The sequence below is a fragment of the Nipponia nippon genome, unplaced genomic scaffold (assembly GCF_047370975.1).
Source record: "Nipponia nippon isolate SJK-2023a ecotype South Korea unplaced genomic scaffold, ASM4737097v1 scaffold_4, whole genome shotgun sequence".
NCBI lineage: Eukaryota > Metazoa > Chordata > Aves > Pelecaniformes > Threskiornithidae > Nipponia > Nipponia nippon.
Window position 1 is genome coordinate 11,247,256 of NW_028262358.1, and position 27,027 is coordinate 11,274,282.

A 27,027-nucleotide genomic window follows, 5' to 3' on the forward strand; every position below is an offset into this window, starting at 1 on the left:
GGGCACCCGCTGGGCAGCGGCCGCTGGACGTGGTTCTGTGGGGCCACGCAGCCTCTGCTGCTGCCCACAGCTTGGAGGAGGGCAGGGCGAGGGCTGGGCCAGGCTGTTCTGGTGGCACCCTGACTCTCAGGAACCTGTGAGCCGGAGCCGCTGAAGCGGGGCCGCGGTTCCAGCTGCTGGCTCCCCGCCCGTCCTGCCACACCGCTCAGCACCGTGCTGCAGGCAGGGCAGGCTGCGGGAGCGCTGGCCTGGCGGTCTCCGTTGACGGGCTCTTGCTCTGTTTTGCTTTGCAGCAGGAGGGAGCAGGAGGAGGAGGAGGAGGGGGCTGCCCTGGCCCTTTGCTCTGCGGCAGAGCCCAGCCGCTGCCCAGGCGCCAGGGCAGGCGGGCTCCGGCTGCAGCAGGCCGCTCTTTGGGCAGCCCCTGGCAGCCCTCTGTGGGGAGGACGGCACGCTGCCCCAGCCCATCATGGTAAGCCAGCTGGCACAGGGGGTCCCCGGGCCTCCCGCCGTCTGCTGTGGAGCAGTGGTGGGTGTCCCCAGCCAGGGGCTGCAGGGCCAGGGGACGGGGCTCTTCACCCCCAGCAAGGAGGCAGGTGTGGGGCAGTGCTGTAGCCAGCGCCGTGGGAAGGCAGCTCCTCGACCAAGCAACTGTGCTGCTGCCTCTCCTGCAGGAGCTGCTGGCTGTCCTGCAGCGGGAAGGACCGTCGACAGAGGGGATATTCTGCAGAGCTGCCAGCGGGACAGCGCTTCGGGAGCTGCGGGAGGCCCTGGACCACGGCACAGACGTCGACCTGGGAAGCCAGCCGGCGGTGCTGCTGGCCGTCATCCTGAAGGTGAATGCTTCTGACCTGCAGCTGGAGGAGCTGCTGCCTGGCCTGGAGCGTTCAAAGGCTCAGCTGCAGCCCTTGGCCTTGCAGGACTTCTTGCGAAGCATCCCCTCCAAGCTCCTCGTCAACGACCTCTACGAGGACTGGATGGCCGCGATGCAGAAGAGCGGCAAGGAGGAGAAGGTGGAGGAGCTGAAAGCGTAAGCGTGGGCAGCAGCCTGCCTGTTGAGCAGGAGCCCTGACTGCCGGCTGGCTGAGAGCACCGGGAAAGGTGCGCAAGACAGCCACTGGCTGCCACGGCTGTGGGCAGCATCTGCTCGCTGAAGCTTGTGTTCCTGTTCTGTCAGGGTGGCGGAGAAGTTGCCTGCAGCCAACCGCCTCCTGCTGAAGCGGCTGCTGTCCCTCCTGCGGCACATGGGCCGCAACGCAGCCACCAGCAGGATGAGCTGCAGCAACCTGGCCATCTGCGTCGGGCCGAACTTGCTGAGCCCAGCCAAGGAGGAGCTGCTTCCGCTGGAGGCCATGCTGGAGGTGGCTGAGAAGGTAGGCCGAATTGAGCAGCCGGCTGCAGCCTTGCCAGCCCATCAGAGCTTGGCTGCTCAGAGCTCTCTGGATGCCTCCTCCCTTGAGGAAACACTGGTGGGGTGGCTGCCAGGAAGAGCGGCCCCCCAGCCACAGGCTTCTGCGCAGAGGCCAGGCTCAGGAGGGGGAGAGGCTGCTTGGTCTTGTTTCAGGCGGCTGGGTTGAGACCAAGGCTTCTACGCGTGCAGGTGAAGGTGCTGGTGGAGTTTCTGCTGGAGAACTGCACGGAACTCTTTGGGGAGGAGACGACCGAGCTTTCCCGTCCAGCAGCCGCGGAGTGGCCAGCCCCCACGGAGAGATCCCAAGGTAAGAGGAGGGACGGAGGGTTGTCCCAGGCCGGGGCTTGGGACGCCAGAAACCTCAGCGTAGTTTGTGGCGGGGCTGGGCGTCGAGCGCTGTCCTCTCAGCCCCGCTTGCCCTGTGGCCTCTCTTTGGCCACTGCCTCTCGGGGCATGAATGGTTTGCTCTGCAAGATGAGCTGAAGCCTGCAGACAGGGCCTCAGAAGGCTGAAGACAGAAGTGGTGTAGGGCTTTGGGTGGCTTTTGCTTGAGCTGTTTTCTCCTCCCAAGAAGTCACTTGGCTGCACGTGCTTTTTCTTTCTAGATCTGTGTTTGGAAGAGCAAAGTGTCCCTGCAGACAGAGCAGGCAGCCAGCATCAGGCAGAAGCCTCCCCGCGTGCAGCCCCCTCTCTGCTCGGTGTCCTTCAAGAAGCTGGGGGAGATACGGTGGTGGCGCCTGAAACGGGAGAGGTAGGTCAGGTCCCCGAACACTGTGCCAGCGTGTCTGGTGGAGGAGGGCAGTTTCTGCTGAGGCCAAGTCGCTGCTGTGCCTCTGCCTGGCAGCAGAGCTGGGCTCTTTGGGTTCTTCCTCCACCCGCCGGGATGATACAGAGTCAGGAAAACTGGCCAGGTTGTTGCTCAAATGCACTAGGCATGTGCTGAACGCAACAAAATGCCCGCCAAATCCCTAGGGAAAAAGACAGAGGGGAGGAGCTGTCAGCCTCAGCGGGGTTTTGCTCAGGCCCTACTTCGTCAGAGCGTCATCAAGTCTATTTTGGGTGGGTGGAGGGACCGTGGGAAACGTGGCTGATGCAAACCAGCCCAAGGGATCTCCTCTGGAGAGCTAAGGTAGCCATTTGGCCAACAGTGCCTTACCGCTCCAGGTGGTCTCTTGCCACCTGCCCACTCCAACCTTTCTGTCGTAGGCACCTGCAGCTTTGCCTCGCGCCAGCCGCGAGAGCGCGGCAGACTCCCCGGGGTGCCCAGAAGAGCTGGCAAGCCTTTCAGAGGAAAGAAGGTAAACTGAGCTGGCTTTGGTTAAAATGCGAGCTGAGTCCAGTGGATCGTGGCTTTCCCGGACTAATAGCACTGGGGGACGGGAAGGTTTGCAGGCTCTCCCTGGGACAAGGGAATGAGAAGAACCCGTAAAAGACAACAGGCGTGGGGAGAGGAGAGTGAAAGCCGCGTGGAAAAGAAGAGGAGGAAGAGAGAAAAAGTTTTGGGGGACGGAGCAAGGCAAAGATGGAGGAAGGTGCAGAAGAAGCGCAGGTGTGTAGCAGGCTGTGCTGCCCATCTTTCCCAGCTCTCAACGCTGCTCTAAGGGAGTCCAAGTGGCTGGCAAGGGACGGCGAGGGCTGGTGCTGCCCAGGGTTTGGGAAGAACTGCATGGCAGCTGCCCGGGGTCTCCCGCTGCAGCCCTGCTGCGTGGCACAGGGGCGCCGTGCATCTCTGCAGGCGCACAGGTTTCTACGGGCATTACCCATGGGGAGAAGGCGTCAGAGCCACCCCGTAGCTGGTGCCAGCAATAGCTCTCTCTTCCGGGCTAGGAACAAGTCCTTGTCACCGGTGTTCCCCAACGAGAGGGCAACAAAATGCTGCCTCTGCCTGCCTTGGTGGAGTGATCAGAGCTTTCTGACTCTGTCGTTGCAGGTGCCGATTCGTTTTCACGGGCTGAAGCGCAGAGTCCTGGGCCCCCGCAGTTGATGTTCACAATAAAATGATCTTTTCTCTCTTCCGCCTGTGTCTGCCGTAGGCTGTTGTGGAGTGGGGAGCTGTTGTTTTGTGCAGAACCCTTGGGGAGGAGTTTGGGGTGGTCCCTTGAGCCAGCAGCCTTTGCAGCGGGCCGGAGGGCTGAGCTGAGGTGCTTTAGGAGTGAAAGCAAAGCACAGGGTCCCCCAGGAGGGTGGAGGCTGGAAGGGACCTGTGAGTTTTGGGTATCTCCTCGGAGCAGCGCCATGAGGTCTGAGCGAGGGCAAGACGTAGGCAGGGCACGGTGGCCAGGGAGGGCTAACGGTTGGTCCTTCTGCAGCCACCGTCCCCTGCAGCCCTCCTCCTTGCACGCTGATTGTCAGGCACTTTCTTCAGAGCCCCCTAACTCACGGCAGCGGTAGAGCTTAACTTCCACGCTGGGCGCTCTAAAGGCGTCAGCTCACCCAAAAAGGTTTTGAAGCGGCTCCAAGAGCAGCCGGACTGCTGAGGCTTTCGTGCATCCTCGTGTGAAACAGGGGACGCCTGCGCTGTGACAGAGGAGGAAGGTTGAGCACTCTCACTGTTGGTAGGTAAGTATTTTGCTCATAATTGCACAAGTTAGTAGTTAGAGCTTACTGGTTCTGAATTAGAGAACTTGTGAGTTCAAAACCTCATGAATTACGTGGTGAACGAGTGAATTCATGTGTTAGACTGGTCTGTGCAAAGGAGATGGAGGCCTTGTTTGCCTTTTGTATTTGTTTGTTTTCCTAATGAGCCCATAAAATAAAGTTTATTTTATAGCTTACGTTTTCCTCTAAATTTGAGAGATCCAAGCAGACCATGGTGCTGCTCAGTCCAGAAGAGTTCTCCTGTTGCTTTGCGTGGTCTGCAGGACCGGGTGGGGACTGTTTCCTCTTTTGAGAAGCTCCACAGAAAATATTCTTCACCTGTAAGTTAAAAGACCTGCCTTATTATTTCTTTTCTTACAGTGCTTTCTGCAAATGAAACCTGGAACATGGGAATCGCGTATCTGCATTTTAATTGCCAGCCCCAGCAGTTAGAGTGATATGCAGAGCAAATCCTGCACTCAATCACATGCGGGCAATGCAGCGCCTCTGTGGATTTGCTGGACGTCACTGGTTGGTCCAAAGTCCTGTGCTGGTTTTGGTGCTTTAGGAGCAGAGTCAGCATCTGACTGAGACCTAAACATCTGCAGGTACAGCAGAAGACTGACAACTGCCCTTCGTCCTCCAACAGTGCCTTCAGAAGACCCTGGTTCAGTCAGCACCTCTGCCCAGGCAGGGAATGAGGCTGTTCCTGAGAAGAAATGCTCAGAGGGAAACTGCTCTGGGCGGCCGATCAAGCCGGGGTTCCACTGCCTGCGCACACTGGCTTCAGGCGCTGTATTTGGAAGCACAACTTCGGAAATGGAAAAGAATAGGAATATTACAACAGTGAACTGCGGGGTGGACAAACACAGTTTGCCCTATAGTTTCTAAGCATTGCACTTTGTCATCCATTGTTTCAATATTGCTTTCTCTCCCAGCATTATCTTCCAAAGAGAAGGCTGATCCAAAGTGTTTTCTTTTTTTTTTTTTTTTTTTTTTTTTCAGGGTGGTTCATTGGTTTCCATTTTTAATAATAAAGGTGAATAACCAAAAGCAAAAAACCCACGACGATATATTCCCTAAGATTTCAAATGGAGAGAACACATATATGTGCCGCAGCACACTTCATCTGTGGACATCAAAGTGTCTCACAGAGGTCATAATCCCCATTTCAAAGATGAGGAAACAGAGGTGCTAAGAGGGAAAGTGGCTCAGCAGGTCAGTGGCAAAGCGGGGCAAGAGTCTCCCGAGCCTGTACTGCAGGCGGAGACGAGGGAGCAGAAAACAAACCCGTCCTCACCTAATCAGGACGGCCCAGGTCCCAAGTGCAATGAAGGCACAGCGACACTGCAGGGAGAGCAGCAAATCATGCCACAAGCCGTGGAGCCAGCGAAGCCTGGTTTCCTCCTGTTTTGTGTCTAAAGGGTAGTCCGGGGTTGTCTGATGTTGGCCTTTGATGGTGTAATCCTGGGGTGCCACTGTGGCCTTTCCCTCACTGGTGGAGTCTGGCTCCTCAGCTTTGTTGTCTGTTTTCCCCACGTTTTGGGGTACTTGTGAATTTTTGAGCCTTTCTGTCAGGTGTGATCACTGTGAGCCGGCGGAGTCACAAAGAAGACCGCCTTGCACGCACGCACACATGCATGCGCACACGCACATGTCTGTCTTGGCATCGCAATGTAAGGGGTACCTTATCCTATGGAACTATGCAATCGGTCAACACTTTAATATTGTAGATCGGCGGTTTTGAACTTTTTTTCTCTGTAACAGAGTTCTGAAAGTGGAAGAAGGGTGGTACAGCAAGGATGTTGACAATGTTGATTCAGTAGCCACTGTTGTTTGAGCTCACAGGAAAATGCTTCCCAAGGGGAGGCACAAAATTGGACTCCCAACTCGGTAGCTGTATCTCCTTTGAGCCCTGAGAGACTCGCTATGAAGTGAGACTCATTCAGGTGATTCCTTTGATGAATAACTTGCGTGAGAAGATTTTTTTATGCCTGCAGCTATGCCGCCTTGGGTTACGGTCCTGTCATATCTCGTTACCCAGAGAGGGGGAGGTTGAATGGGAATTTTGCTGTGAAATTCCGAAGTCGTGATTTTCAAGCTTTCTTGGTTTGTGAACTCTGAAAATACTTTGGGGGGCTGTTCAGCCTCCCGGATGGTAGATTGAAACCTACCGATAAGAGGTTGGTTTTCTTAGCTTTAATGGACCCATTAAAGGTAGGCCATGGGTGCCACAGGTCTGCTGGCCAGAAGTTGAAAACAATTGCTCTAAAGAACACCCCTGGTATTTCAGGAGTGCTTCTCATGGCTCCGGAGAGAGCATCTTTCCCTCTGAGGACTAGAAAACAGCTGTTCAATGAGCGTAGGGAGTTTCATGGCATGATGTGGCCATGAGTTAATTGAGGATCTTAAGAGTGTTTTTCACAGTGAGATTTGCCTCTGAAAAGCAGATGCCACTTGGGGGATTGTCCCACTCTACTCATATTGTAGGAAGCAGCAAAATCAGTGGGAGCCAGGACCCGAGGGAGGAGATGCGCCTGAGGACTGGAAGAAAGCAACCAGCTCAGGGGCTGATCAGCAAGCAGTGCCGTGGATGGCAACCTGGCTGAGCGGCCGGGCCCAGAGGCTGGTGAGCTGTGGGAGCAAGGCTCGTTGGAGACCAGGCCCCAGCGGTGAAGCCCAAGGCGAGGAGCAGTGGGAGCAGGTGGAGGGAGGTGGTCCTTCCCTCTGCTCTGTCCTGCTCGGGGCTGCCCAGTGCAAGACAGACGTGGCCATACTGGAGAGAACCCCCAGCCCAGGGCCCTCCCAGTGCCCCCCCCAGTGTCCGTTGGGCTCGGAATGTTGGTCAGTTGGAGCCAACAGCCACCAGTGGCGGCAGGACGGAGCTGTGCTGGCCCGGAGCAGCGCTGGGAGAAGGCAGGGGGTGGCCGAGCAGCTCAACTCCGGCACCGGCACCCCGCTTCCCATCCTTGCTGTCACCGGCTGGGCCGCGTCGTTGGTGCACGGCGAGGGTCCTCCTGTCCCGGGCAGGATGGGCCAGGCCAGCTGCTGCTGCGGCTCCAGGTGGGCTCTCCCTGTGGCTCGGGGACACGCGGGCACGGCTGGGCCCCGCGGCAGCAGCCTTTCTCACACCCGCCGCTCTCCGCTCTGCAGGGAGGCTCTCAGCGAGGCCGAGGCGGTGCTGAGTGCGGACGTGCGGCTGACCCGGGGCCGCAAGAGGAGCGAGAGGCGCCTTCTCCTCCTCCAGGAGGACCTGGTGATCGCCAAGTTGCAGTAAGAGCTCAGAGCCCAGCTGCCTTTCCCCCAGCCCTGGCCCTGGGAGCAGGGCAGGGACACCCTGGCCCCAGCCCCAGGCCCCAGCACCTTGCTGCTGGATGCAGCAATGTGCGTCCCAAGGGCAGGCGGGGGACAGGGCTCTGCCCGGGGGGACCCCAAGGAGGCCACCTCCAGCTCCCTGCCTGCTTCTCCTCTCTGCAGAGGCGGCACCACCGTGCGCCCACAGCTCCGCCTGGCCCTGGACCAGCTGTGGGTGCTGAGCGGTGGGAAGGAGGTGGCGGGGGAGGAAGGAGAAGAGGAGGAAGGCAGCAGCGCTGAGGACAGCACCTCCCTCGTCTTCATCTGGCCCGCCGGCTCCTGCGTTGCCAATTTTGGGTGCGTCATGGTGCCGCGTCCCGTGGCTGGGCAGCATGAGAGGTTTGGCCAGCGTGGCCACGCCATCCTGTGAATGGCCTCTGCCCTCTGTGCAGAGCCGGGGCAGGGAGCAGGCAGCACGCCGGCAGGGAGGGCTGGGGGCATTTCCACGTCCTGCGTGCCCAGGGGCTCACCTTTTGGTCCCCAGAAGGGAAGGAAGGGCAAAAGCAGCTGCTGCGGCAGGACAGCGGGAGCCAGGGCTTGGGCAGTACCTCTGTCCTGCCCCACAGGGCTTCGTCCTGCCCCGGTGTCCTTCCCCACGGGGCAGGGCTGTGCAGGCGCCCGCCTCTGCCCACGGGCTGGGGGGCAGCGGGACCTGACGCTCTTTCTGCTCTCTTTCTGCAGCTCCCGCGCGCTGAAGGAGCTGTGGGTGGGCACCCTGCTGGGGTAAGGCGGGCACAGGGATAAGCTGCGGGCACAGCTGGACGGGGGAAGACGGCTCCCCAGCTGGGGAGAGGTGCCCCTGCGCCTGCGGGCAGCTCTCGGCCGGAGCTGCCTGACGAGAGAAGAGGCGGCTTGGGGCTCACCCAGCTCTCTCCCTTCCCCGTGCACAGGACACCTGAAGGAGCCGCGAGAGCCCGGGTGACACGACTGCCCTCCATCAAACTCCTCGAGAAGGAGCTGAGCCGCCGCCATGCTGTGAGTGTCTCTCTGCTCTGGGCTCTGTCCCCAAGCACTGCTGCTCCAGCCGAGCATCAGAGGCATCGCTGCTCACCTTCTTGCCCTTCTCCTCTCTCGCCCAGTGGAAGACGTTGAGCACCAGGAGCCTGGAGAGGCTGATGGAGGGCCAGGCAAAGGTGAGAGCGGCTGCCTTTCCCCAGCCTCTGGCTGTCCCGGGGTGCCAGGGGTGTGCGGCGAGTGGGGTGAGCTTGTGCGGGAGGGAGGGTGGGAGGGTCGTGCGGTGCCAGTCGGGGAGCGGAGGGGGTTGGCAGGGGAGCCACCAGGAACGCCGGCACATCCTCGCTGGTGGCGGCACTGGGAGGAAACCTGTGGTGCAGGGCAGAGAGCCTGGGAGGGCAGCGGGTCCCAGCTCTGGCATGCTCAGGCTGCTGGTGCCGGGTGGCAGCTCACTGGTGGCCCTTTTTGCTGCGGGGCTGCTCTCTTAAGCACAGCGCGGTTCTTGCAGGCTGATCGCGAGCAAGGGCCTCCACCGGTCCCATCCAGCAGCGGAGAGGGACTTTGCCACGCCGCAGGTGAGTTTTGGAGAGAAAGGCAACCTCCCGCAAGCAGTTGATCTGCGCTCACTTGTCCCTTGAGTGTCGCCATGCAGGTTGGGCAGCCCAAGGGAGGACGTGACCTGGAGGAGCAAGGGCACCCGCTGGGCAGCGGCCGCTGGACGTGGTTCTGTGGGGCCACGCAGCCTCTGCTGCTGCCCACAGCTTGGAGGAGGGCAGGGCGAGGGCTGGGCCAGGCTGTTCTGGTGGCACCCTGACTCTCAGGAACCTGTGAGCCGGAGCCGCTGAAGCGGGGCCGCGGTTCCAGCTGCTGGCTCCCCGCCCGTCCTGCCACACCGCTCAGCACCGTGCTGCAGGCAGGGCAGGCTGCGGGAGCGCTGGCCTGGCGGTCTCCGTTGACGGGCTCTTGCTCTGTTTTGCTTTGCAGCAGGAGGGAGCAGGAGGAGGAGGAGGAGGGGGCTGCCCTGGCCCTTTGCTCTGCGGCAGAGCCCAGCCGCTGCCCAGGCGCCAGGGCAGGCGGGCTCCGGCTGCAGCAGGCCGCTCTTTGGGCAGCCCCTGGCAGCCCTCTGTGGGGAGGACGGCACGCTGCCCCAGCCCATCATGGTAAGCCAGCTGGCACAGGGGGTCCCCGGGCCTCCCGCCGTCTGCTGTGGAGCAGTGGTGGGTGTCCCCAGCCAGGGGCTGCAGGGCCAGGGGACGGGGCTCTTCACCCCCAGCAAGGAGGCAGGTGTGGGGCAGTGCTGTAGCCAGCGCCGTGGGAAGGCAGCTCCTCGACCAAGCAACTGTGCTGCTGCCTCTCCTGCAGGAGCTGCTGGCTGTCCTGCAGCGGGAAGGACCGTCGACAGAGGGGATATTCTGCAGAGCTGCCAGCGGGACAGCGCTTCGGGAGCTGCGGGAGGCCCTGGACCACGGCACAGACGTCGACCTGGGAAGCCAGCCGGCGGTGCTGCTGGCCGTCATCCTGAAGGTGAATGCTTCTGACCTGCAGCTGGAGGAGCTGCTGCCTGGCCTGGAGCGTTCAAAGGCTCAGCTGCAGCCCTTGGCCTTGCAGGACTTCTTGCGAAGCATCCCCTCCAAGCTCCTCGTCAACGACCTCTACGAGGACTGGATGGCCGCGATGCAGAAGAGCGGCAAGGAGGAGAAGGTGGAGGAGCTGAAAGCGTAAGCGTGGGCAGCAGCCTGCCTGTTGAGCAGGAGCCCTGACTGCCGGCTGGCTGAGAGCACCGGGAAAGGTGCGCAAGACAGCCACTGGCTGCCACGGCTGTGGGCAGCATCTGCTCGCTGAAGCTTGTGTTCCTGTTCTGTCAGGGTGGCGGAGAAGTTGCCTGCAGCCAACCGCCTCCTGCTGAAGCGGCTGCTGTCCCTCCTGCGGCACATGGGCCGCAACGCAGCCACCAGCAGGATGAGCTGCAGCAACCTGGCCATCTGCGTCGGGCCGAACTTGCTGAGCCCAGCCAAGGAGGAGCTGCTTCCGCTGGAGGCCATGCTGGAGGTGGCTGAGAAGGTAGGCCGAATTGAGCAGCCGGCTGCAGCCTTGCCAGCCCATCAGAGCTTGGCTGCTCAGAGCTCTCTGGATGCCTCCTCCCTTGAGGAAACACTGGTGGGGTGGCTGCCAGGAAGAGCGGCCCCCCAGCCACAGGCTTCTGCGCAGAGGCCAGGCTCAGGAGGGGGAGAGGCTGCTTGGTCTTGTTTCAGGCGGCTGGGTTGAGACCAAGGCTTCTACGCGTGCAGGTGAAGGTGCTGGTGGAGTTTCTGCTGGAGAACTGCACGGAACTCTTTGGGGAGGAGACGACCGAGCTTTCCCGTCCAGCAGCCGCGGAGTGGCCAGCCCCCACGGAGAGATCCCAAGGTAAGAGGAGGGACGGAGGGTTGTCCCAGGCCGGGGCTTGGGACGCCAGAAACCTCAGCGTAGTTTGTGGCGGGGCTGGGCGTCGAGCGCTGTCCTCTCAGCCCCGCTTGCCCTGTGGCCTCTCTTTGGCCACTGCCTCTCGGGGCATGAATGGTTTGCTCTGCAAGATGAGCTGAAGCCTGCAGACAGGGCCTCAGAAGGCTGAAGACAGAAGTGGTGTAGGGCTTTGGGTGGCTTTTGCTTGAGCTGTTTTCTCCTCCCAAGAAGTCACTTGGCTGCACGTGCTTTTTCTTTCTAGATCTGTGTTTGGAAGAGCAAAGTGTCCCTGCAGACAGAGCAGGCAGCCAGCATCAGGCAGAAGCCTCCCCGCGTGCAGCCCCCTCTCTGCTCGGTGTCCTTCAAGAAGCTGGGGGAGATACGGTGGTGGCGCCTGAAACGGGAGAGGTAGGTCAGGTCCCCGAACACTGTGCCAGCGTGTCTGGTGGAGGAGGGCAGTTTCTGCTGAGGCCAAGTCGCTGCTGTGCCTCTGCCTGGCAGCAGAGCTGGGCTCTTTGGGTTCTTCCTCCACCCGCCGGGATGATACAGAGTCAGGAAAACTGGCCAGGTTGTTGCTCAAATGCACTAGGCATGTGCTGAACGCAACAAAATGCCCGCCAAATCCCTAGGGAAAAAGACAGAGGGGAGGAGCTGTCAGCCTCAGCGGGGTTTTGCTCAGGCCCTACTTCGTCAGAGCGTCATCAAGTCTATTTTGGGTGGGTGGAGGGACCGTGGGAAACGTGGCTGATGCAAACCAGCCCAAGGGATCTCCTCTGGAGAGCTAAGGTAGCCATTTGGCCAACAGTGCCTTACCGCTCCAGGTGGTCTCTTGCCACCTGCCCACTCCAACCTTTCTGTCGTAGGCACCTGCAGCTTTGCCTCGCGCCAGCCGCGAGAGCGCGGCAGACTCCCCGGGGTGCCCAGAAGAGCTGGCGAGCCTTTCAGAGGAAAGAAGGTAAACTGAGCTGGCTTTGGTTAAAATGCGAGCTGAGTCCAGTGGATCGTGGCTTTCCCGGACTAATAGCACTGGGGGACGGGAAGGTTTGCAGGCTCTCCCTGGGACAAGGGAATGAGAAGAACCCGTAAAAGACAACAGGCGTGGGGAGAGGAGAGTGAAAGCCGCGTGGAAAAGAAGAGGAGGAAGAGAGAAAAAGTTTTGGGGGACGGAGCAAGGCAAAGATGGAGGAAGGTGCAGAAGAAGCGCAGGTGTGTAGCAGGCTGTGCTGCCCATCTTTCCCAGCTCTCAACGCTGCTCTAAGGGAGTCCAAGTGGCTGGCAAGGGACGGCGAGGGCTGGTGCTGCCCAGGGTTTGGGAAGAACTGCATGGCAGCTGCCCGGGGTCTCCCGCTGCAGCCCTGCTGCGTGGCACAGGGGCGCCGTGCATCTCTGCAGGCGCACAGGTTTCTACGGGCATTACCCATGGGGAGAAGGCGTCAGAGCCACCCCGTAGCTGGTGCCAGCAATAGCTCTCTCTTCCGGGCTAGGAACAAGTCCTTGTCACCGGTGTTCCCCAACGAGAGGGCAACAAAATGCTGCCTCTGCCTGCCTTGGTGGAGTGATCAGAGCTTTCTGACTCTGTCGTTGCAGGTGCCGATTCGTTTTCACGGGCTGAAGCGCAGAGTCCTGGGCCCCCGCAGTTGATGTTCACAATAAAATGATCTTTTCTCTCTTCCGCCTGTGTCTGCCGTAGGCTGTTGTGGAGTGGGGAGCTGTTGTTTTGTGCAGAACCCTCGGGGAGGAGTTTGGGGTGGTCCCTTGAGCCAGCAGCCTTTGCAGCGGGCCGGAGGGCTGAGCTGAGGTGCTTTAGGAGTGAAAGCAAAGCACAGGGTCCCCCAGGAGGGTGGAGGCTGGAAGGGACCTGTGAGTTTTGGGTATCTCCTCGGAGCAGCGCCATGAGGTCTGAGCGAGGGCAAGACGTAGGCAGGGCACGGTGGCCAGGGAGGGCTAACGGTTGGTCCTTCTGCAGCCACCGTCCCCTGCAGCCCTCCTCCTTGCACGCTGATTGTCAGGCACTTTCTTCAGAGCCCCCTAACTCACGGCAGCGGTAGAGCTTAACTTCCACGCTGGGCGCTCTAAAGGCGTCAGCTCACCCAAAAAGGTTTTGAAGCGGCTCCAAGAGCAGCCGGACTGCTGAGGCTTTCGTGCATCCTCGTGTGAAACAGGGGACGCCTGCGCTGTGACAGAGGAGGAAGGTTGAGCACTCTCACTGTTGGTAGGTAAGTATTTTGCTCATAATTGCACAAGTTAGTAGTTAGAGCTTACTGGTTCTGAATTAGAGAACTTGTGAGTTCAAAACCTCATGAATTACGTGGTGAACGAGTGAATTCATGTGTTAGACTGGTCTGTGCAAAGGAGATGGAGGCCTTGTTTGCCTTTTGTATTTGTTTGTTTTCCTAATGAGCCCATAAAATAAAGTTTATTTTATAGCTTACGTTTTCCTCTAAATTTGAGAGATCCAAGCAGACCATGGTGCTGCTCAGTCCAGAAGAGTTCTCCTGTTGCTTTGCGTGGTCTGCAGGACCGGGTGGGGACTGTTTCCTCTTTTGAGAAGCTCCACAGAAAATATTCTTCACCTGTAAGTTAAAAGACCTGCCTTATTATTTCTTTTCTTACAGTGCTTTCTGCAAATGAAACCTGGAACATGGGAATCGCGTATCTGCATTTTAATTGCCAGCCCCAGCAGTTAGAGTGATATGCAGAGCAAATCCTGCACTCAATCACATGCGGGCAATGCAGCGCCTCTGTGGATTTGCTGGACGTCACTGGTTGGTCCAAAGTCCTGTGCTGGTTTTGGTGCTTTAGGAGCAGAGTCAGCATCTGACTGAGACCTAAACATCTGCAGGTACAGCAGAAGACTGACAACTGCCCTTCGTCCTCCAACAGTGCCTTCAGAAGACCCTGGTTCAGTCAGCACCTCTGCCCAGGCAGGGAATGAGGCTGTTCCTGAGAAGAAATGCTCAGAGGGAAACTGCTCTGGGCGGCCGATCAAGCCGGGGTTCCACTGCCTGCGCACACTGGCTTCAGGCGCTGTATTTGGAAGCACAACTTCGGAAATGGAAAAGAATAGGAATATTACAACAGTGAACTGCGGGGTGGACAAACACAGTTTGCCCTATAGTTTCTAAGCATTGCACTTTGTCATCCATTGTTTCAATATTGCTTTCTCTCCCAGCATTATCTTCCAAAGAGAAGGCTGATCCAAAGTGTTTTCTTTTTTTTTTTTTTTTTTTTTTTTTTTTCAGGGTGGTTCATTGGTTTCCATTTTTAATAATAAAGGTGAATAACCAAAAGCAAAAAACCCACGACGATATATTCCCTAAGATTTCAAATGGAGAGAACACATATACGTGCCGCAGCACACTTCATCTGTGGACATCAAAGTGTCTCACAGAGGTCATAATCCCCATTTCAAAGATGAGGAAACAGAGGTGCTAAGAGGGAAAGTGGCTCAGCAGGTCAGTGGCAAAGCGGGGCAAGAGTCTCCCGAGCCTGTACTGCAGGCGGAGACGAGGGAGCAGAAAACAAACCCGTCCTCACCTAATCAGGACGGCCCAGGTCCCAAGTGCAATGAAGGCACAGCGACACTGCAGGGAGAGCAGCAAATCATGCCACAAGCCGTGGAGCCAGCGAAGCCTGGTTTCCTCCTGTTTTGTGTCTAAAGGGTAGTCCGGGGTTGTCTGATGTTGGCCTTTGATGGTGTAATCCTGGGGTGCCACTGTGGCCTTTCCCTCACTGGTGGAGTCTGGCTCCTCAGCTTTGTTGTCTGTTTTCCCCACGTTTTGGGGTACTTGTGAATTTTTGAGCCTTTCTGTCAGGTGTGATCACTGTGAGCCGGCGGAGTCACAAAGAAGACCGCCTTGCACGCACGCACACATGCATGCGCACACGCACATGTCTGTCTTGGCATCGCAATGTAAGGGGTACCTTATCCTATGGAACTATGCAATCGGTCAACACTTTAATATTGTAGATCGGCGGTTTTGAACTTTTTTTCTCTGTAACAGAGTTCTGAAAGTGGAAGAAGGGTGGTACAGCAAGGATGTTGACAATGTTGATTCAGTAGCCACTGTTGTTTGAGCTCACAGGAAAATGCTTCCCAAGGGGAGGCACAAAATTGGACTCCCAACTCGGTAGCTGTATCTCCTTTGAGCCCTGAGAGACTCGCTATGAAGTGAGACTCATTCAGGTGATTCCTTTGATGAATAACTTGCGTGAGAAGATTTTTTTATGCCTGCAGCTATGCCGCCTTGGGTTACGGTCCTGTCATATCTCGTTACCCAGAGAGGGGGAGGTTGAATGGGAATTTTGGTGTGAAATTCCGAAGTCGTGATTTTCAAGCTTTCTTGGTTTGTGAACTCTGAAAATACTTTGGGGGGCTGTTCAGCCTCCCGGATGGTAGATTGAAACCTACCGATAAGAGGTTGGTTTTCTTAGCTTTAATGGACCCATTAAAGGTAGGCCATGGGTGCCACAGGTCTGCTGGCCAGAAGTTGAAAACAATTGCTCTAAAGAACACCCCTGGTATTTCAGGAGTGCTTCTCATGGCTCCGGAGAGAGCATCTTTCCCTCTGAGGACTAGAAAACAGCTGTTCAATGAGCGTAGGGAGTTTCATGGCATGATGTGGCCATGAGTTAATTGAGGATCTTAAGAGTGTTTTTCACAGTGAGATTTGCCTCTGAAAAGCAGATGCCACTTGGGGGATTGTCCCACTCTACTCATATTGTAGGAAGCAGCAAAATCAGTGGGAGCCAGGACCCGAGGGAGGAGATGCGCCTGAGGACTGGAAGAAAGCAACCAGCTCAGGGGCTGATCAGCAAGCAGTGCCGTGGATGGCAACCTGGCTGAGCGGCCGGGCCCAGAGGCTGGTGAGCTGTGGGAGCAAGGCTCGTTGGAGACCAGGCCCCAGCGGTGAAGCCCAAGGCGAGGAGCAGTGGGAGCAGGTGGAGGGAGGTGGTCCTTCCCTCTGCTCTGTCCTGCTCGGGGCTACCCAGTGCAAGACAGACGTGGCCATACTGGAGAGAACCCCCAGCCCAGGGCCCTCCCAGTGCCCCCCCCCAGTGTCCGTTGGGCTCGGAATGTTGGTCAGTTGGAGCCAACAGCCACCAGTGGCGGCAGGACGGAGCTGTGCTGGCCCGGAGCAGCGCTGGGAGAAGGCAGGGGGTGGCCGAGCAGCTCAACTCCGGCACCGGCACCCCGCTTCCCATCCTTGCTGTCACCGGCTGGGCCGCGTCGTTGGTGCACGGCGAGGGTCCTCCTGTCCCGGGCAGGATGGGCCAGGCCAGCTGCTGCTGCGGCTCCAGGTGGGCTCTCCCTGTGGCTCGGGGACACGCGGGCACGGCTGGGCCCCGCGGCAGCAGCCTTTCTCACACCCGCCGCTCTCCGCTCTGCAGGGAGGCTCTCAGCGAGGCCGAGGCGGTGCTGAGTGCGGACGTGCGGCTGACCCGGGGCCGCAAGAGGAGCGAGAGGCGCCTTCTCCTCCTCCAGGAGGACCTGGTGATCGCCAAGTTGCAGTAAGAGCTCAGAGCCCAGCTGCCTTTCCCCCAGCCCTGGCCCTGGGAGCAGGGCAGGGACACCCTGGCCCCAGCCCCAGGCCCCAGCACCTTGCTGCTGGATGCAGCAATGTGCGTCCCAAGGGCAGGCGGGGGACAGGGCTCTGCCCGGGGGGACCCCAAGGAGGCCACCTCCAGCTCCCTGCCTGCTTCTCCTCTCTGCAGAGGCGGCACCACCGTGCGCCCACAGCTCCGCCTGGCCCTGGACCAGCTGTGGGTGCTGAGCGGTGGGAAGGAGGTGGCGGGGGAGGAAGGAGAAGAGGAGGAAGGCAGCAGCGCTGAGGACAGCACCTCCCTCGTCTTCATCTGGCCCGCCGGCTCCTGCGTTGCCAATTTTGGGTGCGTCATGGTGCCGCGTCCCGTGGCTGGGCAGCATGAGAGGTTTGGCCAGCGTGGCCACGCCATCCTGTGAATGGCCTCTGCCCTCTGTGCAGAGCCGGGGCAGGGAGCAGGCAGCACGCCGGCAGGGAGGGCTGGGGGCATTTCCACGTCCTGCGTGCCCAGGGGCTCACCTTTTGGTCCCCAGAAGGGAAGGAAGGGCAAAAGCAGCTGCTGCGGCAGGACAGCGGGAGCCAGGGCTTGGGCAGTACCTCTGTCCTGCCCCACAGGGCTTCGTCCTGCCCCGGTGTCCTTCCCCACGGGGCAGGGCTGTGCAGGCGCCCGCCTCTGCCCACGGGCTGGGGGGCAGCGGGACCTGACGCTCTTTCTGCTCTCTTTCTGCAGCTCCCGCGCGCTGAAGGAGCTGTGGGTGGGCACCCTGCTGGGGTAAGGCGGGCACAGGGATAAGCTGCGGGCACAGCTGGACGGGGGAAGACGGCTCCCCAGCTGGGGAGAGGTGCCCCTGCGCCTGCGGGCAGCTCTCGGCCGGAGCTGCCTGACGAGAGAAGAGGCGGCTTGGGGCTCACCCAGCTCTCTCCCTTCCCCGTGCACAGGACACCTGAAGGAGCCGCGAGAGCCCGGGTGACACGACTGCCCTCCATCAAACTCCTCGAGAAGGAGCTGAGCCGCCGCCATGCTGTGAGTGTCTCTCTGCTCTGGGCTCTGTCCCCAAGCACTGCTGCTCCAGCCGAGCATCAGAGGCATCGCTGCTCACCTTCTTGCCCTTCTCCTCTCTCGCCCAGTGGAAGACGTTGAGCACCAGGAGCCTGGAGAGGCTGATGGAGGGCCAGGCAAAGGTGAGAGCGGCTGCCTTTCCCCAGCCTCTGGCTGTCCCGGGGTGCCAGGGGTGTGCGGCGAGTGGGGTGAGCTTGTGCGGGAGGGAGGGTGGGAGGGTCGTGCGGTGCCAGTCGGGGAGCGGAGGGGGTTGGCAGGGGAGCCACCAGGAACGCCGGCACATCCTCGCTGGTGGCGGCACTGGGAGGAAACCTGTGGTGCAGGGCAGAGAGCCTGGGAGGGCAGCGGGTCCCAGCTCTGGCATGCTCAGGCTGCTGGTGCCGGGTGGCAGCTCACTGGTGGCCCTTTTTGCTGCGGGGCTGCTCTCTTAAGCACAGCGCGGTTCTTGCAGGCTGATCGCGAGCAAGGGCCTCCACCGGTCCCATCCAGCAGTGGAGGGGGACTTTGCCACGCCGCAGGTGAGTTTTGGAGAGAAAGGCAACCTCCCGCAAGCAGTTGATCTGCGCTCACTTGTCCCTTGAGTGTCGCCATGCAGGTTGGGCAGCCCAAGGGAGGACGTGACCTGGAGGAGCAAGGGCACCCGCTGGGCAGCGGCCGCTGGACGTGGTTCTGTGGGGCCACGCAGCCTCTGCTGCTGCCCACAGCTTGGAGGAGGGCAGGGCGAGGGCTGGGCCAGGCTGTTCTGGTGGCACCCTGACTCTCAGGAACCTGTGAGCCGGAGCCGCTGAAACGGGGCCGCGGTTCCAGCTGCTGGCTCCCCGCCCGTCCTGCCGCACCGCTCAGCACCGCGCTGCAGGCAGGGCAGGCTGCGGGAGCGCTGGCCTGGCGGTCTCCGTTGACGGGCTCTTGCTCTGTTTTGCTTTGCAGCAGGAGGGAGCAGGAGGAGGAGGAGGAGGGGGCTGCCCTGGCCCTTTGCTCTGCGGCAGAGCCCGGCCGCTGCCCAGGCGCCAGGGCAGGCGGGCTCCGGCTGCAGCAGGCCGCTCTTTGGGCAGCCCCTGGCAGCCCTCTGTGGGGAGGACGGCACGCTGCCCCAGCCCATCATGGTAAGCCAGCTGGCACAGGGGGTCCCCGGGCCTCCCGCCGTCTGCTGTGGAGCGGTGGTGGGTGTCCCCAGCCAGGGGCTGCAGGGACAGGGGATGGGGCTCTTCACCCCCAGCAAGGAAGCAGGTGTGGGGCAGTGCTGTAGCCAGCGCCGTGGGAAGGCAGCTCCTCGACCAAGCAACTGTGCTGCTGCCTCTCCTGCAGGAGCTGCTGGCTGTCCTGCAGCGGGAAGGACCGTCGACAGAGGGGATATTCTGCAGAGCTGCCAGCGGGACAGCGCTTCGGGAGCTGCGGGAGGCCCTGGACCACGGCACAGACGTCGACCTGGGAAGCCAGCCGGCGGTGCTGCTGGCCGTCATCCTGAAGGTGAATGCTTCTGACCTGCAGCTGGAGGAGCTGCTGCCTGGCCTGGAGCGTTCAAAGGCTGAGCTGCAGCCCTTGGCCTTGCAGGACTTCTTGCGAAGCATCCCCTCCAAGCTCCTCGTCAACGACCTCTATGAGGACTGGATGGCCGCGATGCAGAAGAGCGGCAAGGAGGAGAAGGTGGAGGAGCTGGAAGCGTAAGCGTGGGCAGCAGCCTGCCTGTTGAGCAGGAGCCCTGACTGCCGGCTGGCTGAGAGCACCGGGAAAGGTGCGCAAGACAGCCGCTGGCTGCCACGGCTGTGGGCAGCATCTGCTCGCTGAAGCTTGTGTTCCTGTTCTGTCAGGGTGGCGGAGAAGTTGCCTGCAGCCAACCGCCTCCTGCTGAAGCGGCTGCTGTCCCTCCTGCGGCACATGGGCCGCAACGCAGCCACCAGCAGGATGAGCTGCAGCAACCTGGCCATCTGCGTCGGGCCGAACTTGCTGAGCCCAGCCAAGGAGGAGCTGCTTCCGCTGGAGGCCATGCTGGAGGTGGCTGAGAAGGTAGGCCGAATTGAGCAGCCGGCTGCAGCCTTGCCAGCCCATCAGAGCTTGGCTGCTCAGAGCTCTCTGGATGCCTCCTCCCTTGAGGAAACACTGGTGGGGTGGCTGCCAGGAAGAGCGGCCCCCCAGCCACAGGCTTCTGCGCAGAGGCCAGGCTCAGGAGGGGGAGAGGCTGCTTGGTCTTGTTTCAGGCGGCTGGGTTGAGACCAAGGCTTCTACGCGTGCAGGTGAAGGTGCTGGTGGAGTTTCTGCTGGAGAACTGCACGGAACTCTTTGGGGAGGAGACGACCGAGCTTTCCCGTCCAGCAGCCGCGGAGTGGCCAGCCCCCACGGAGAGATCCCAAGGTAAGAGGAGGGACGGAGGGTTGTCCCAGGCCGGGGCTTGGGACGCCAGAAACCTCAGCGTAGTTTGTGGCGGGGCTGGGCGTCGAGCGCTGTCCTCTCAGCCCCGCTTGCCCTGTGGCCTCTCTTTGGCCACTGCCTCTCGGGGCATGAATGGTTTGCTCTGCAAGATGAGCTGAAGCCTGCAGACAGGGCCTCAGAAGGCTGAAGACAGAAGTGGTGTAGGGCTTTGGGTGGCTTTTGCTTGAGCTGTTTTCTCCTCCCAAGAAGTCACTTGGCTGCACGTGCTTTTTCTTTCTAGATCTGTGTTTGGAAGAGCAAAGTGTCCCTGCAGACAGAGCAGGCAGCCAGCATCAGGCAGAAGCCTCCCTGCGTGCAGCCCCCTCTCTGCTCGGTGTCCTTCAAGAAGCTGGGGGAGATACGGTGGTGGCGCCTGAAACGGGAGAGGTAGGTCAGGTCCCCGAACACTGTGCCAGCGTGTCTGGTGGAGGAGGGCAGTTTCTGCTGAGGCCAAGTCGCTGCTGTGCCTCTGCCTGGCAGCAGAGCTGGGCTCTTTGGGTTCTTCCTCCACCCGCCGGGATGATACAGAGTCAGGAAAACTGGCCAGGTTGTTGCTCAAATGCACTAGGCATGTGCTGAACGCAACAAAATGCCCGCCAAATCCCTAGGGAAAAAGACAGAGGGGAGGAGCTGTCAGCCTCAGCGGGGTTTTGCTCAGGCCCTACTTCGTCAGAGCGTCATCAAGTCTATTTTGGGTGGGTGGAGGGACTGTGGGAAACGTGGCTGATGCAAACCAGCCCAAGGGATCTCCTCCGGAGAGCTAAGGTAGCCATTTGGCCAACAGTGCCTTACCGCTCCAGGTGGTCTCTTGCCACCTGCCCACTCCAACCTTTCTGTCGTAGGCACCTGCAGCTTTGCCTCGCGCCAGCCGCGAGAGCGCGGCAGACTCCCCGGGGTGCCCAGAAGAGCTGGCGAGCCTTTCAGAGGAAAGAAGGTAAACTGAGCTGGCTTTGGTTAAAATGCGAGCTGAGTCCAGTGGATCGTGGCTTTCCCGGACTAATAGCACTGGGGGACGGGAAGGTTTGCAGGCTCTCCCTGGGACAAGGGAATGAGAAGAACCCGTAAAAGACAACAGGCGTGGGGAGAGGAGAGTGAAAGCTGCGTGGAAAAGAAGAGGAGGAAGAGAGAAAAAGTTTTGGGGGACGGAGCAAGGCAAAGATGGAGGAAGGTGCAGAAGAAGCGCAGGTGTGTAGCAGGCTGTGCTGCCCATCTTTCCCAGCTCTCAACGCTGCTCTAAGGGAGTCCAAGTGGCTGGCAAGGGACGGCGAGGGCTGGTGCTGCCCAGGGTTTGGGAAGAACTGCATGGCAGCTGCCCGGGGTCTCCCGCTGCAGCCCTGCTGCGTGGCACAGGGGCGCCGTGCATCTCTGCAGGCGCACAGGTTTCTACGGGCATTACCCATGGGGAGAAGGCGTCAGAGCCACCCCGTAGCTGGTGCCAGCAATAGCTCTCTCTTCCGGGCTAGGAACAAGTCCTTGTCACCGGTGTTCCCCAACGAGAGGGCAACAAAATGCTGCCTCTGCCTGCCTTGGTGGAGTGATCAGAGCTTTCTGACTCTGTCGTTGCAGGTGCCGATTCGTTTTCACGGGCTGAAGCGCAGAGTCCTGGGCCCCCGCAGTTGATGTTCACAATAAAATGATCTTTTCTCTCTTCCGCCTGTGTCTGCCGTAGGCTGTTGTGGAGTGGGGAGCTGTTGTTTTGTGCAGAACCCTCGGGGAGGAGTTTGGGGTGGTCCCTTGAGCCAGCAGCCTTTGCAGCGGGCCGGAGGGCTGAGCTGAGGTGCTTTAGGAGTGAAAGCAAAGCACAGGGTCCCCCAGGAGGGTGGAGGCTGGAAGGGACCTGTGAGTTTTGGGTATCTCCTCGGAGCAGCGCCATGAGGTCTGAGCGAGGGCAAGACGTAGGCAGGGCACGGTGGCCAGGGAGGGCTAACGGTTGGTCCTTCTGCAGCCACCGTCCCCTGCAGCCCTCCTCCTTGCACGCTGATTGTCAGGCACTTTCTTCAGAGCCCCCTAACTCACGGCAGCGGTAGAGCTTAACTTCCACGCTGGGCGCTCTAAAGGCGTCAGCTCACCCAAAAAGGTTTTGAAGCGGCTCCAAGAGCAGCCGGACTGCTGAGGCTTTCGTGCATCCTCGTGTGAAACAGGGGACGCCTGCGCTGTGACAGAGGAGGAAGGTTGAGCACTCTCACTGTTGGTAGGTAAGTATTTTGCTCATAATTGCACAAGTTAGTAGTTAGAGCTTACTGGTTCTGAATTAGAGAACTTGTGAGTTCAAAACCTCATGAATTACGTGGTGAACGAGTGAATTCATGTGTTAGACTGGTCTGTGCAAAGGAGATGGAGGCCTTGTTTGCCTTTTGTATTTGTTTGTTTTCCTAATGAGCCCATAAAATAAAGTTTATTTTATAGCTTACGTTTTCCTCTAAATTTGAGAGATCCAAGCAGACCATGGTGCTGCTCAGTCCAGAAGAGTTCTCCTGTTGCTTTGCGTGGTCTGCAGGACCGGGTGGGGACTGTTTCCTCTTTTGAGAAGCTCCACAGAAAATATTCTTCACCTGTAAGTTAAAAGACCTGCCTTATTATTTCTTTTCTTACAGTGCTTTCTGCAAATGAAACCTGGAACATGGGAATCGCGTATCTGCATTTTAATTGCCAGCCCCAGCAGTTAGAGTGATATGCAGAGCAAATCCTGCACTCAATCACATGCGGGCAATGCAGCGCCTCTGTGGATTTGCTGGACGTCACTGGTTGGTCCAAAGTCCTGTGCTGGTTTTGGTGCTTTAGGAGCAGAGTCAGCATCTGACTGAGACCTAAACATCTGCAGGTACAGCAGAAGACTGACAACTGCCCTTCGTCCTCCAACAGTGCCTTCAGAAGACCCTGGTTCAGTCAGCACCTCTGCCCAGGCAGGGAATGAGGCTGTTCCTGAGAAGAAATGCTCAGAGGGAAACTGCTCTGGGCGGCCGATCAAGCCGGGGTTCCACTGCCTGCGCACACTGGCTTCAGGCGCTGTATTTGGAAGCACAACTTCGGAAATGGAAAAGAATAGGAATATTACAACAGTGAACTGCGGGGTGGACAAACACAGTTTGCCCTATAGTTTCTAAGCATTGCACTTTGTCATCCATTGTTTCAATATTGCTTTCTCTCCCAGCATTATCTTCCAAAGAGAAGGCTGATCCAAAGTGTTTTCTTTTTTTTTTTTCAGGGTGGTTCATTGGTTTCCATTTTTAATAATAAAGGTGAATAACCAAAAGCAAAAAACCCACGACGATATATTCCCTAAGATTTCAAATGGAGAGAACACATATACGTGCCGCAGCACACTTCATCTGTGGACATCAAAGTGTCTCACAGAGGTCATAATCCCCATTTCAAAGATGAGGAAACAGAGGTGCTAAGAGGGAAAGTGGCTCAGCAGGTCAGTGGCAAAGCGGGGCAAGAGTCTCCCGAGCCTGTACTGCAGGCGGAGACGAGGGAGCAGAAAACAAACCCGTCCTCACCTAATCAGGACGGCCCAGGTCCCAAGTGCAATGAAGGCACAGCGACACTGCAGGGAGAGCAGCAAATCATGCCACAAGCCGTGGAGCCAGCGAAGCCTGGTTTCCTCCTGTTTTGTGTCTAAAGGGTAGTCCGGGGTTGTCTGATGTTGGCCTTTGATGGTGTAATCCTGGGGTGCCACTGTGGCCTTTCCCTCACTGGTGGAGTCTGGCTCCTCAGCTTTGTTGTCTGTTTTCCCCACGTTTTGGGGTACTTGTGAATTTTTGAGCCTTTCTGTCAGGTGTGATCACTGTGAGCCGGCGGAGTCACAAAGAAGACCGCCTTGCACGCACGCACACATGCATGCGCACACGCACATGTCTGTCTTGGCATCGCAATGTAAGGGGTACCTTATCCTATGGAACTATGCAATCGGTCAACACTTTAATATTGTAGATCGGCGGTTTTGAACTTTTTTTCTCTGTAACAGAGTTCTGAAAGTGGAAGAAGGGTGGTACAGCAAGGATGTTGACAATGTTGATTCAGTAGCCACTGTTGTTTGAGCTCACAGGAAAATGCTTCCCAAGGGGAGGCACAAAATTGGACTCCCAACTCGGTAGCTGTATCTCCTTTGAGCCCTGAGAGACTCGCTATGAAGTGAGACTCATTCAGGTGATGCCTTTGATGAATAACTTGCGTGAGAAGATTTTTTTATGCCTGCAGCTATGCCGCCTTGGGTTACGGTCCTGTCATATCTCGTTACCCAGAGAGGGGGAGGTTGAATGGGAATTTTGGTGTGAAATTCCGAAGTCGTGATTTTCAAGCTTTCTTGGTTTGTGAACTCTGAAAATACTTTGGGGGGCTGTTCAGCCTCCCGGATGGTAGATTGAAACCTACCGATAAGAGGTTGGTTTTCTTAGCTTTAATGGACCCATTAAAGGTAGGCCATGGGTGCCACAGGTCTGCTGGCCAGAAGTTGAAAACAATTGCTCTAAAGAACACCCCTGGTATTTCAGGAGTGCTTCTCATGGCTCCGGAGAGAGCATCTTTCCCTCTGAGGACTAGAAAACAGCTGTTCAATGAGCGTAGGGAGTTTCATGGCATGATGTGGCCATGAGTTAATTGAAGATCTTAAGAGTGTTTTTCACAGTGAGATTTGCCTCTGAAAAGTAGATGCCACTTGGGGGATTGTCCCACTCTACTCATATTGTAGGAAGCAGCAAAATCAGTGGGAGCCAGGACCCGAGGTCCTGGCTCTGTCTGTGGGAAAGCATACATGCTCCGGTTGTGCGTGTGTGAAAACATCTGGCTGGGCTCACCCCTCTCGCCTGTATGTGTGCCGGGTGCTGTTGGACATGCTGTCCTCAGGACATCAGCTCTTGACTCAGGGAACAGAGCCTGTCTACCTTTCTCGTAAGCTGTGCTACACAACTGGTAGTTACTATTCATGGTAACCGCTTTGAAATGGCTTGCAGTATAATCTTCTGATTAACAGTGCATCCCTGTCTGCTTTCTGCTTCTTCAGCCGATAGTTACCAAAGGTGGGTAGTAGGGGTAAGTTGTCTAGCTTTGATATTCACCCTCTTTGACTTCAACTCTTTTTTCTTGATGAAGTCCATGTTACCCATCAATTAAAAAGACACAGTGTTGTGTTCTTAGCCCACAGGAGGGTTGTGAGAGTTTTAATAATAAACTCTTCTAGATCATCAAGTGAAATGTGCTATATAAATGCAGATTACTGTTACTAGAATGCCTGCAGGTTCTTTTCCTTGTGTGTCTCTTCTGTGGTGTCTGCCAGCATACCCGAATACATTTGCTCCTCAGATTACTAATCTCAGATGTAATATATCAACAGAACAGATTTTTGTTCTTTATGTTTTAAATATTATAGTGCATTGTATCATGCAACCTATGATAATGCTGTTTAGCATCTCTGTTATTAGAGCATCTCTTCATACTTTTGTTGTTACAGGTACCAGAGGCATTGTTTATGGGCAGACCTCAAAGACCTAGTAGTACTTCAGTTTTCCTATCTGGAAAGGCTCATTTTCCAAGGAAAAACTCTGAGCCAGTAGTGTAGAAACTGGGTCTCCTACCTCTCACATGCTTTCTCTCCAAGTACTGAGAAGCTGTGCTTTCAAAAGCACTGAAGGCTATAAATTACAGGACCTCAACATGGAGTTTGCAAGTGAAAGTAAGTTTGCTAAACAGATTTTTTTCTCCCTCCACGTGCTGTGAGTGACACTTCCACTGGGTGCTGCAGCGGGTGGGATCCCCGCATGTCTGGTTACTCTTGGCGAGATGATATATGTGGAGGGAAAAGCCCTCACCCATTGGTAATGGCTCCTATTCTACTGGTTGGCTATTGAATGTTTTACCTCCCCAGGTGCTTCAGTAATATTCTTCTCTTAACACCGAGCCTTTTTGCTGGTTACCAGTATGTTCCTTGGACTAGCAAGACTTTACAGGCCGTTGTTCAAAAAGAGTTATTTGGAGAACATACGTGAATGATGGTGGAGAAGGGATATCTGAAGATCCCTCTTCTTCACACCTTACCAGGAGAATATCCTTATTATTGGGCTAGGTGGTCATGGTCCTCCATCTTTTCTGTTTCATGAACCCAACATTCCTCGCTGCCCAGTGGTCTGACGTCAGGATGAACCAAGAAATATTTCCCTCCCTCCAGCCAATGTGGGTGCTTTGAAAAGAGGTGCTGGCTTGATCCCTGCCTGCCTTGCCTTTGGTGAGTGTCCTAATCCCCTCAGTTGATGCATTGAACCTTGGCATGAAAATGTGAGAGGTAAAGCAAGGAACAATCCTCTTTTGTGCCCACATATCAGTGGGATTCAAAATCCACCTTAAGGAGGCAGGGGACCCATTTCCTTAGCTTTCCTTATTGGCCATTTTAGGTGTTAACTGCAATTACCCAGCAATTATGGCACCTCATATTGGAGGTGTAGGTGAGTAGCTGGGGTTTGGGTATTTCACTGCCAGAGCCAGGCACCTGGAAGGGAGGTGTGGGAGTTGCTGTCACCACACCTAGATCCTTTGTCAATCTGGGGCCAGAGCGCCAAAGGTGAGTAATTGTTATTGATGGAGGAGCTGCCTTGTTTGTCTACTGAATAAATAAAGCAGATTTTCCAGCTGTTCCCTTCTCCAAGTCTCTCCCAGCTCCTTCCAATTTCCCCAGATTACTCCCTTTCCCTAATGTCCCCATCTTTTCTCTGTGGCTTCCTCCTGCATTTTCAGCTCTGGCAGGCAACTCCCAGGGTGGTACGGTCTTCCCAACTGGAGGGCTTTCCAAGGGCAACATGAATGTCCTGAACGGTTGCCTGTACAACCCTCTTCCCAAAATCATCTGTGTGAAAAAGTTATGGTTTTTGCCTTGTGTTGCAATGATCATATTTAATTGTTAGTTAAATATCAAGGTCACCAGCAACTCCTATTCCTAAAGAAGCACTATGCCTTTTAAGCAAGCAGTGCTGGAGGGCAAGGGCATTTACTGACAAAGCCATCTGCAGAAGAGTTGATCTTTCCATTTGCTCTTCAAAGCCAAGGTTGCCATATTTTCCTGGAACCTGTGACCTGAATATCAAGTTAGTGTCCTGCTACGGTGGCTCGTCCTGAGGTGCCCACGTTTCCTGCCACTTGTTTCAGTAACTGCAATGATTTCAGCATCCTTACGAAAAACAATTCAGACAATCCATCATGTCTTTCCAAAAGCAGAAACACAGCACGATGGGACACCCCAAAACCCATTTTGGAAGTAGTACACTAGTTACTGGACAGACCCTGCAGACACTCTG

General features: G+C 57.3%; 3 protein-coding genes across 3 annotated transcripts; all 3 read left to right on the forward strand.

Annotated features, from left to right (window-relative positions):
* The first annotated feature begins 364 nt into the window (after positions 1-364).
* On the forward strand, positions 365-3,369 carry LOC148053109 (T-cell activation Rho GTPase-activating protein-like). The gene is made up of 9 exons (XM_087776506.1): positions 365-469; positions 672-833; positions 918-1,027; positions 1,175-1,370; positions 1,598-1,715; positions 2,014-2,159; positions 2,615-2,706; positions 2,793-2,957; positions 3,339-3,369. The coding sequence occupies exons 1-9, from the start codon at positions 467-469 to the stop codon at positions 3,361-3,363; spliced, it is 1,017 nt and encodes a 338-aa protein (XP_087632632.1). The 5' UTR covers positions 365-466; the 3' UTR covers positions 3,364-3,369.
* Positions 3,370-9,348: 5,979 nt separating this feature from the next.
* Positions 9,349-12,407, forward strand: LOC148053110 (T-cell activation Rho GTPase-activating protein-like). The gene is made up of 9 exons (XM_087776440.1): positions 9,349-9,453; positions 9,656-9,817; positions 9,902-10,011; positions 10,159-10,354; positions 10,582-10,699; positions 10,998-11,143; positions 11,599-11,690; positions 11,777-11,941; positions 12,323-12,407. The coding sequence occupies exons 1-9, from the start codon at positions 9,451-9,453 to the stop codon at positions 12,345-12,347; spliced, it is 1,017 nt and encodes a 338-aa protein (XP_087632566.1). The 5' UTR covers positions 9,349-9,450; the 3' UTR covers positions 12,348-12,407.
* A 5,772-nt stretch (positions 12,408-18,179) lies between these two features.
* Positions 18,180-21,395, forward strand: LOC148053111 (T-cell activation Rho GTPase-activating protein-like). Its single transcript, XM_087776641.1, has 9 exons — positions 18,180-18,441; positions 18,644-18,805; positions 18,890-18,999; positions 19,147-19,342; positions 19,570-19,687; positions 19,986-20,131; positions 20,587-20,678; positions 20,765-20,929; positions 21,311-21,395. The coding sequence occupies exons 1-9, from the start codon at positions 18,439-18,441 to the stop codon at positions 21,333-21,335; spliced, it is 1,017 nt and encodes a 338-aa protein (XP_087632767.1). The 5' UTR covers positions 18,180-18,438; the 3' UTR covers positions 21,336-21,395.
* The last annotated feature ends 5,632 nt before the right edge of the window (positions 21,396-27,027 follow it).

Excerpts from the sequence above, each read along its gene's own strand:
- LOC148053109 (XM_087776506.1), top strand. Across the intron at positions 1,371-1,597 it reads TGCTGGAGGTGGCTGAGAAG|GTGAAGGTGCTGGTGGAGTT; the intron begins GTAGGCCGAATT and ends CTACGCGTGCAG. Across the intron at positions 1,716-2,013 it reads CCCCACGGAGAGATCCCAAG|ATCTGTGTTTGGAAGAGCAA; the intron begins GTAAGAGGAGGG and ends TTTTCTTTCTAG.
- LOC148053110 (XM_087776440.1), top strand. Across the intron at positions 10,012-10,158 it reads AAGGTGGAGGAGCTGAAAGC|GGTGGCGGAGAAGTTGCCTG; the intron begins GTAAGCGTGGGC and ends CTGTTCTGTCAG. Across the intron at positions 10,700-10,997 it reads CCCCACGGAGAGATCCCAAG|ATCTGTGTTTGGAAGAGCAA; the intron begins GTAAGAGGAGGG and ends TTTTCTTTCTAG.
- LOC148053111 (XM_087776641.1), top strand. Across the intron at positions 19,343-19,569 it reads TGCTGGAGGTGGCTGAGAAG|GTGAAGGTGCTGGTGGAGTT; the intron begins GTAGGCCGAATT and ends CTACGCGTGCAG. Across the intron at positions 20,930-21,310 it reads AAGGTGCAGAAGAAGCGCAG|GTGCCGATTCGTTTTCACGG; the intron begins GTGTGTAGCAGG and ends CTGTCGTTGCAG.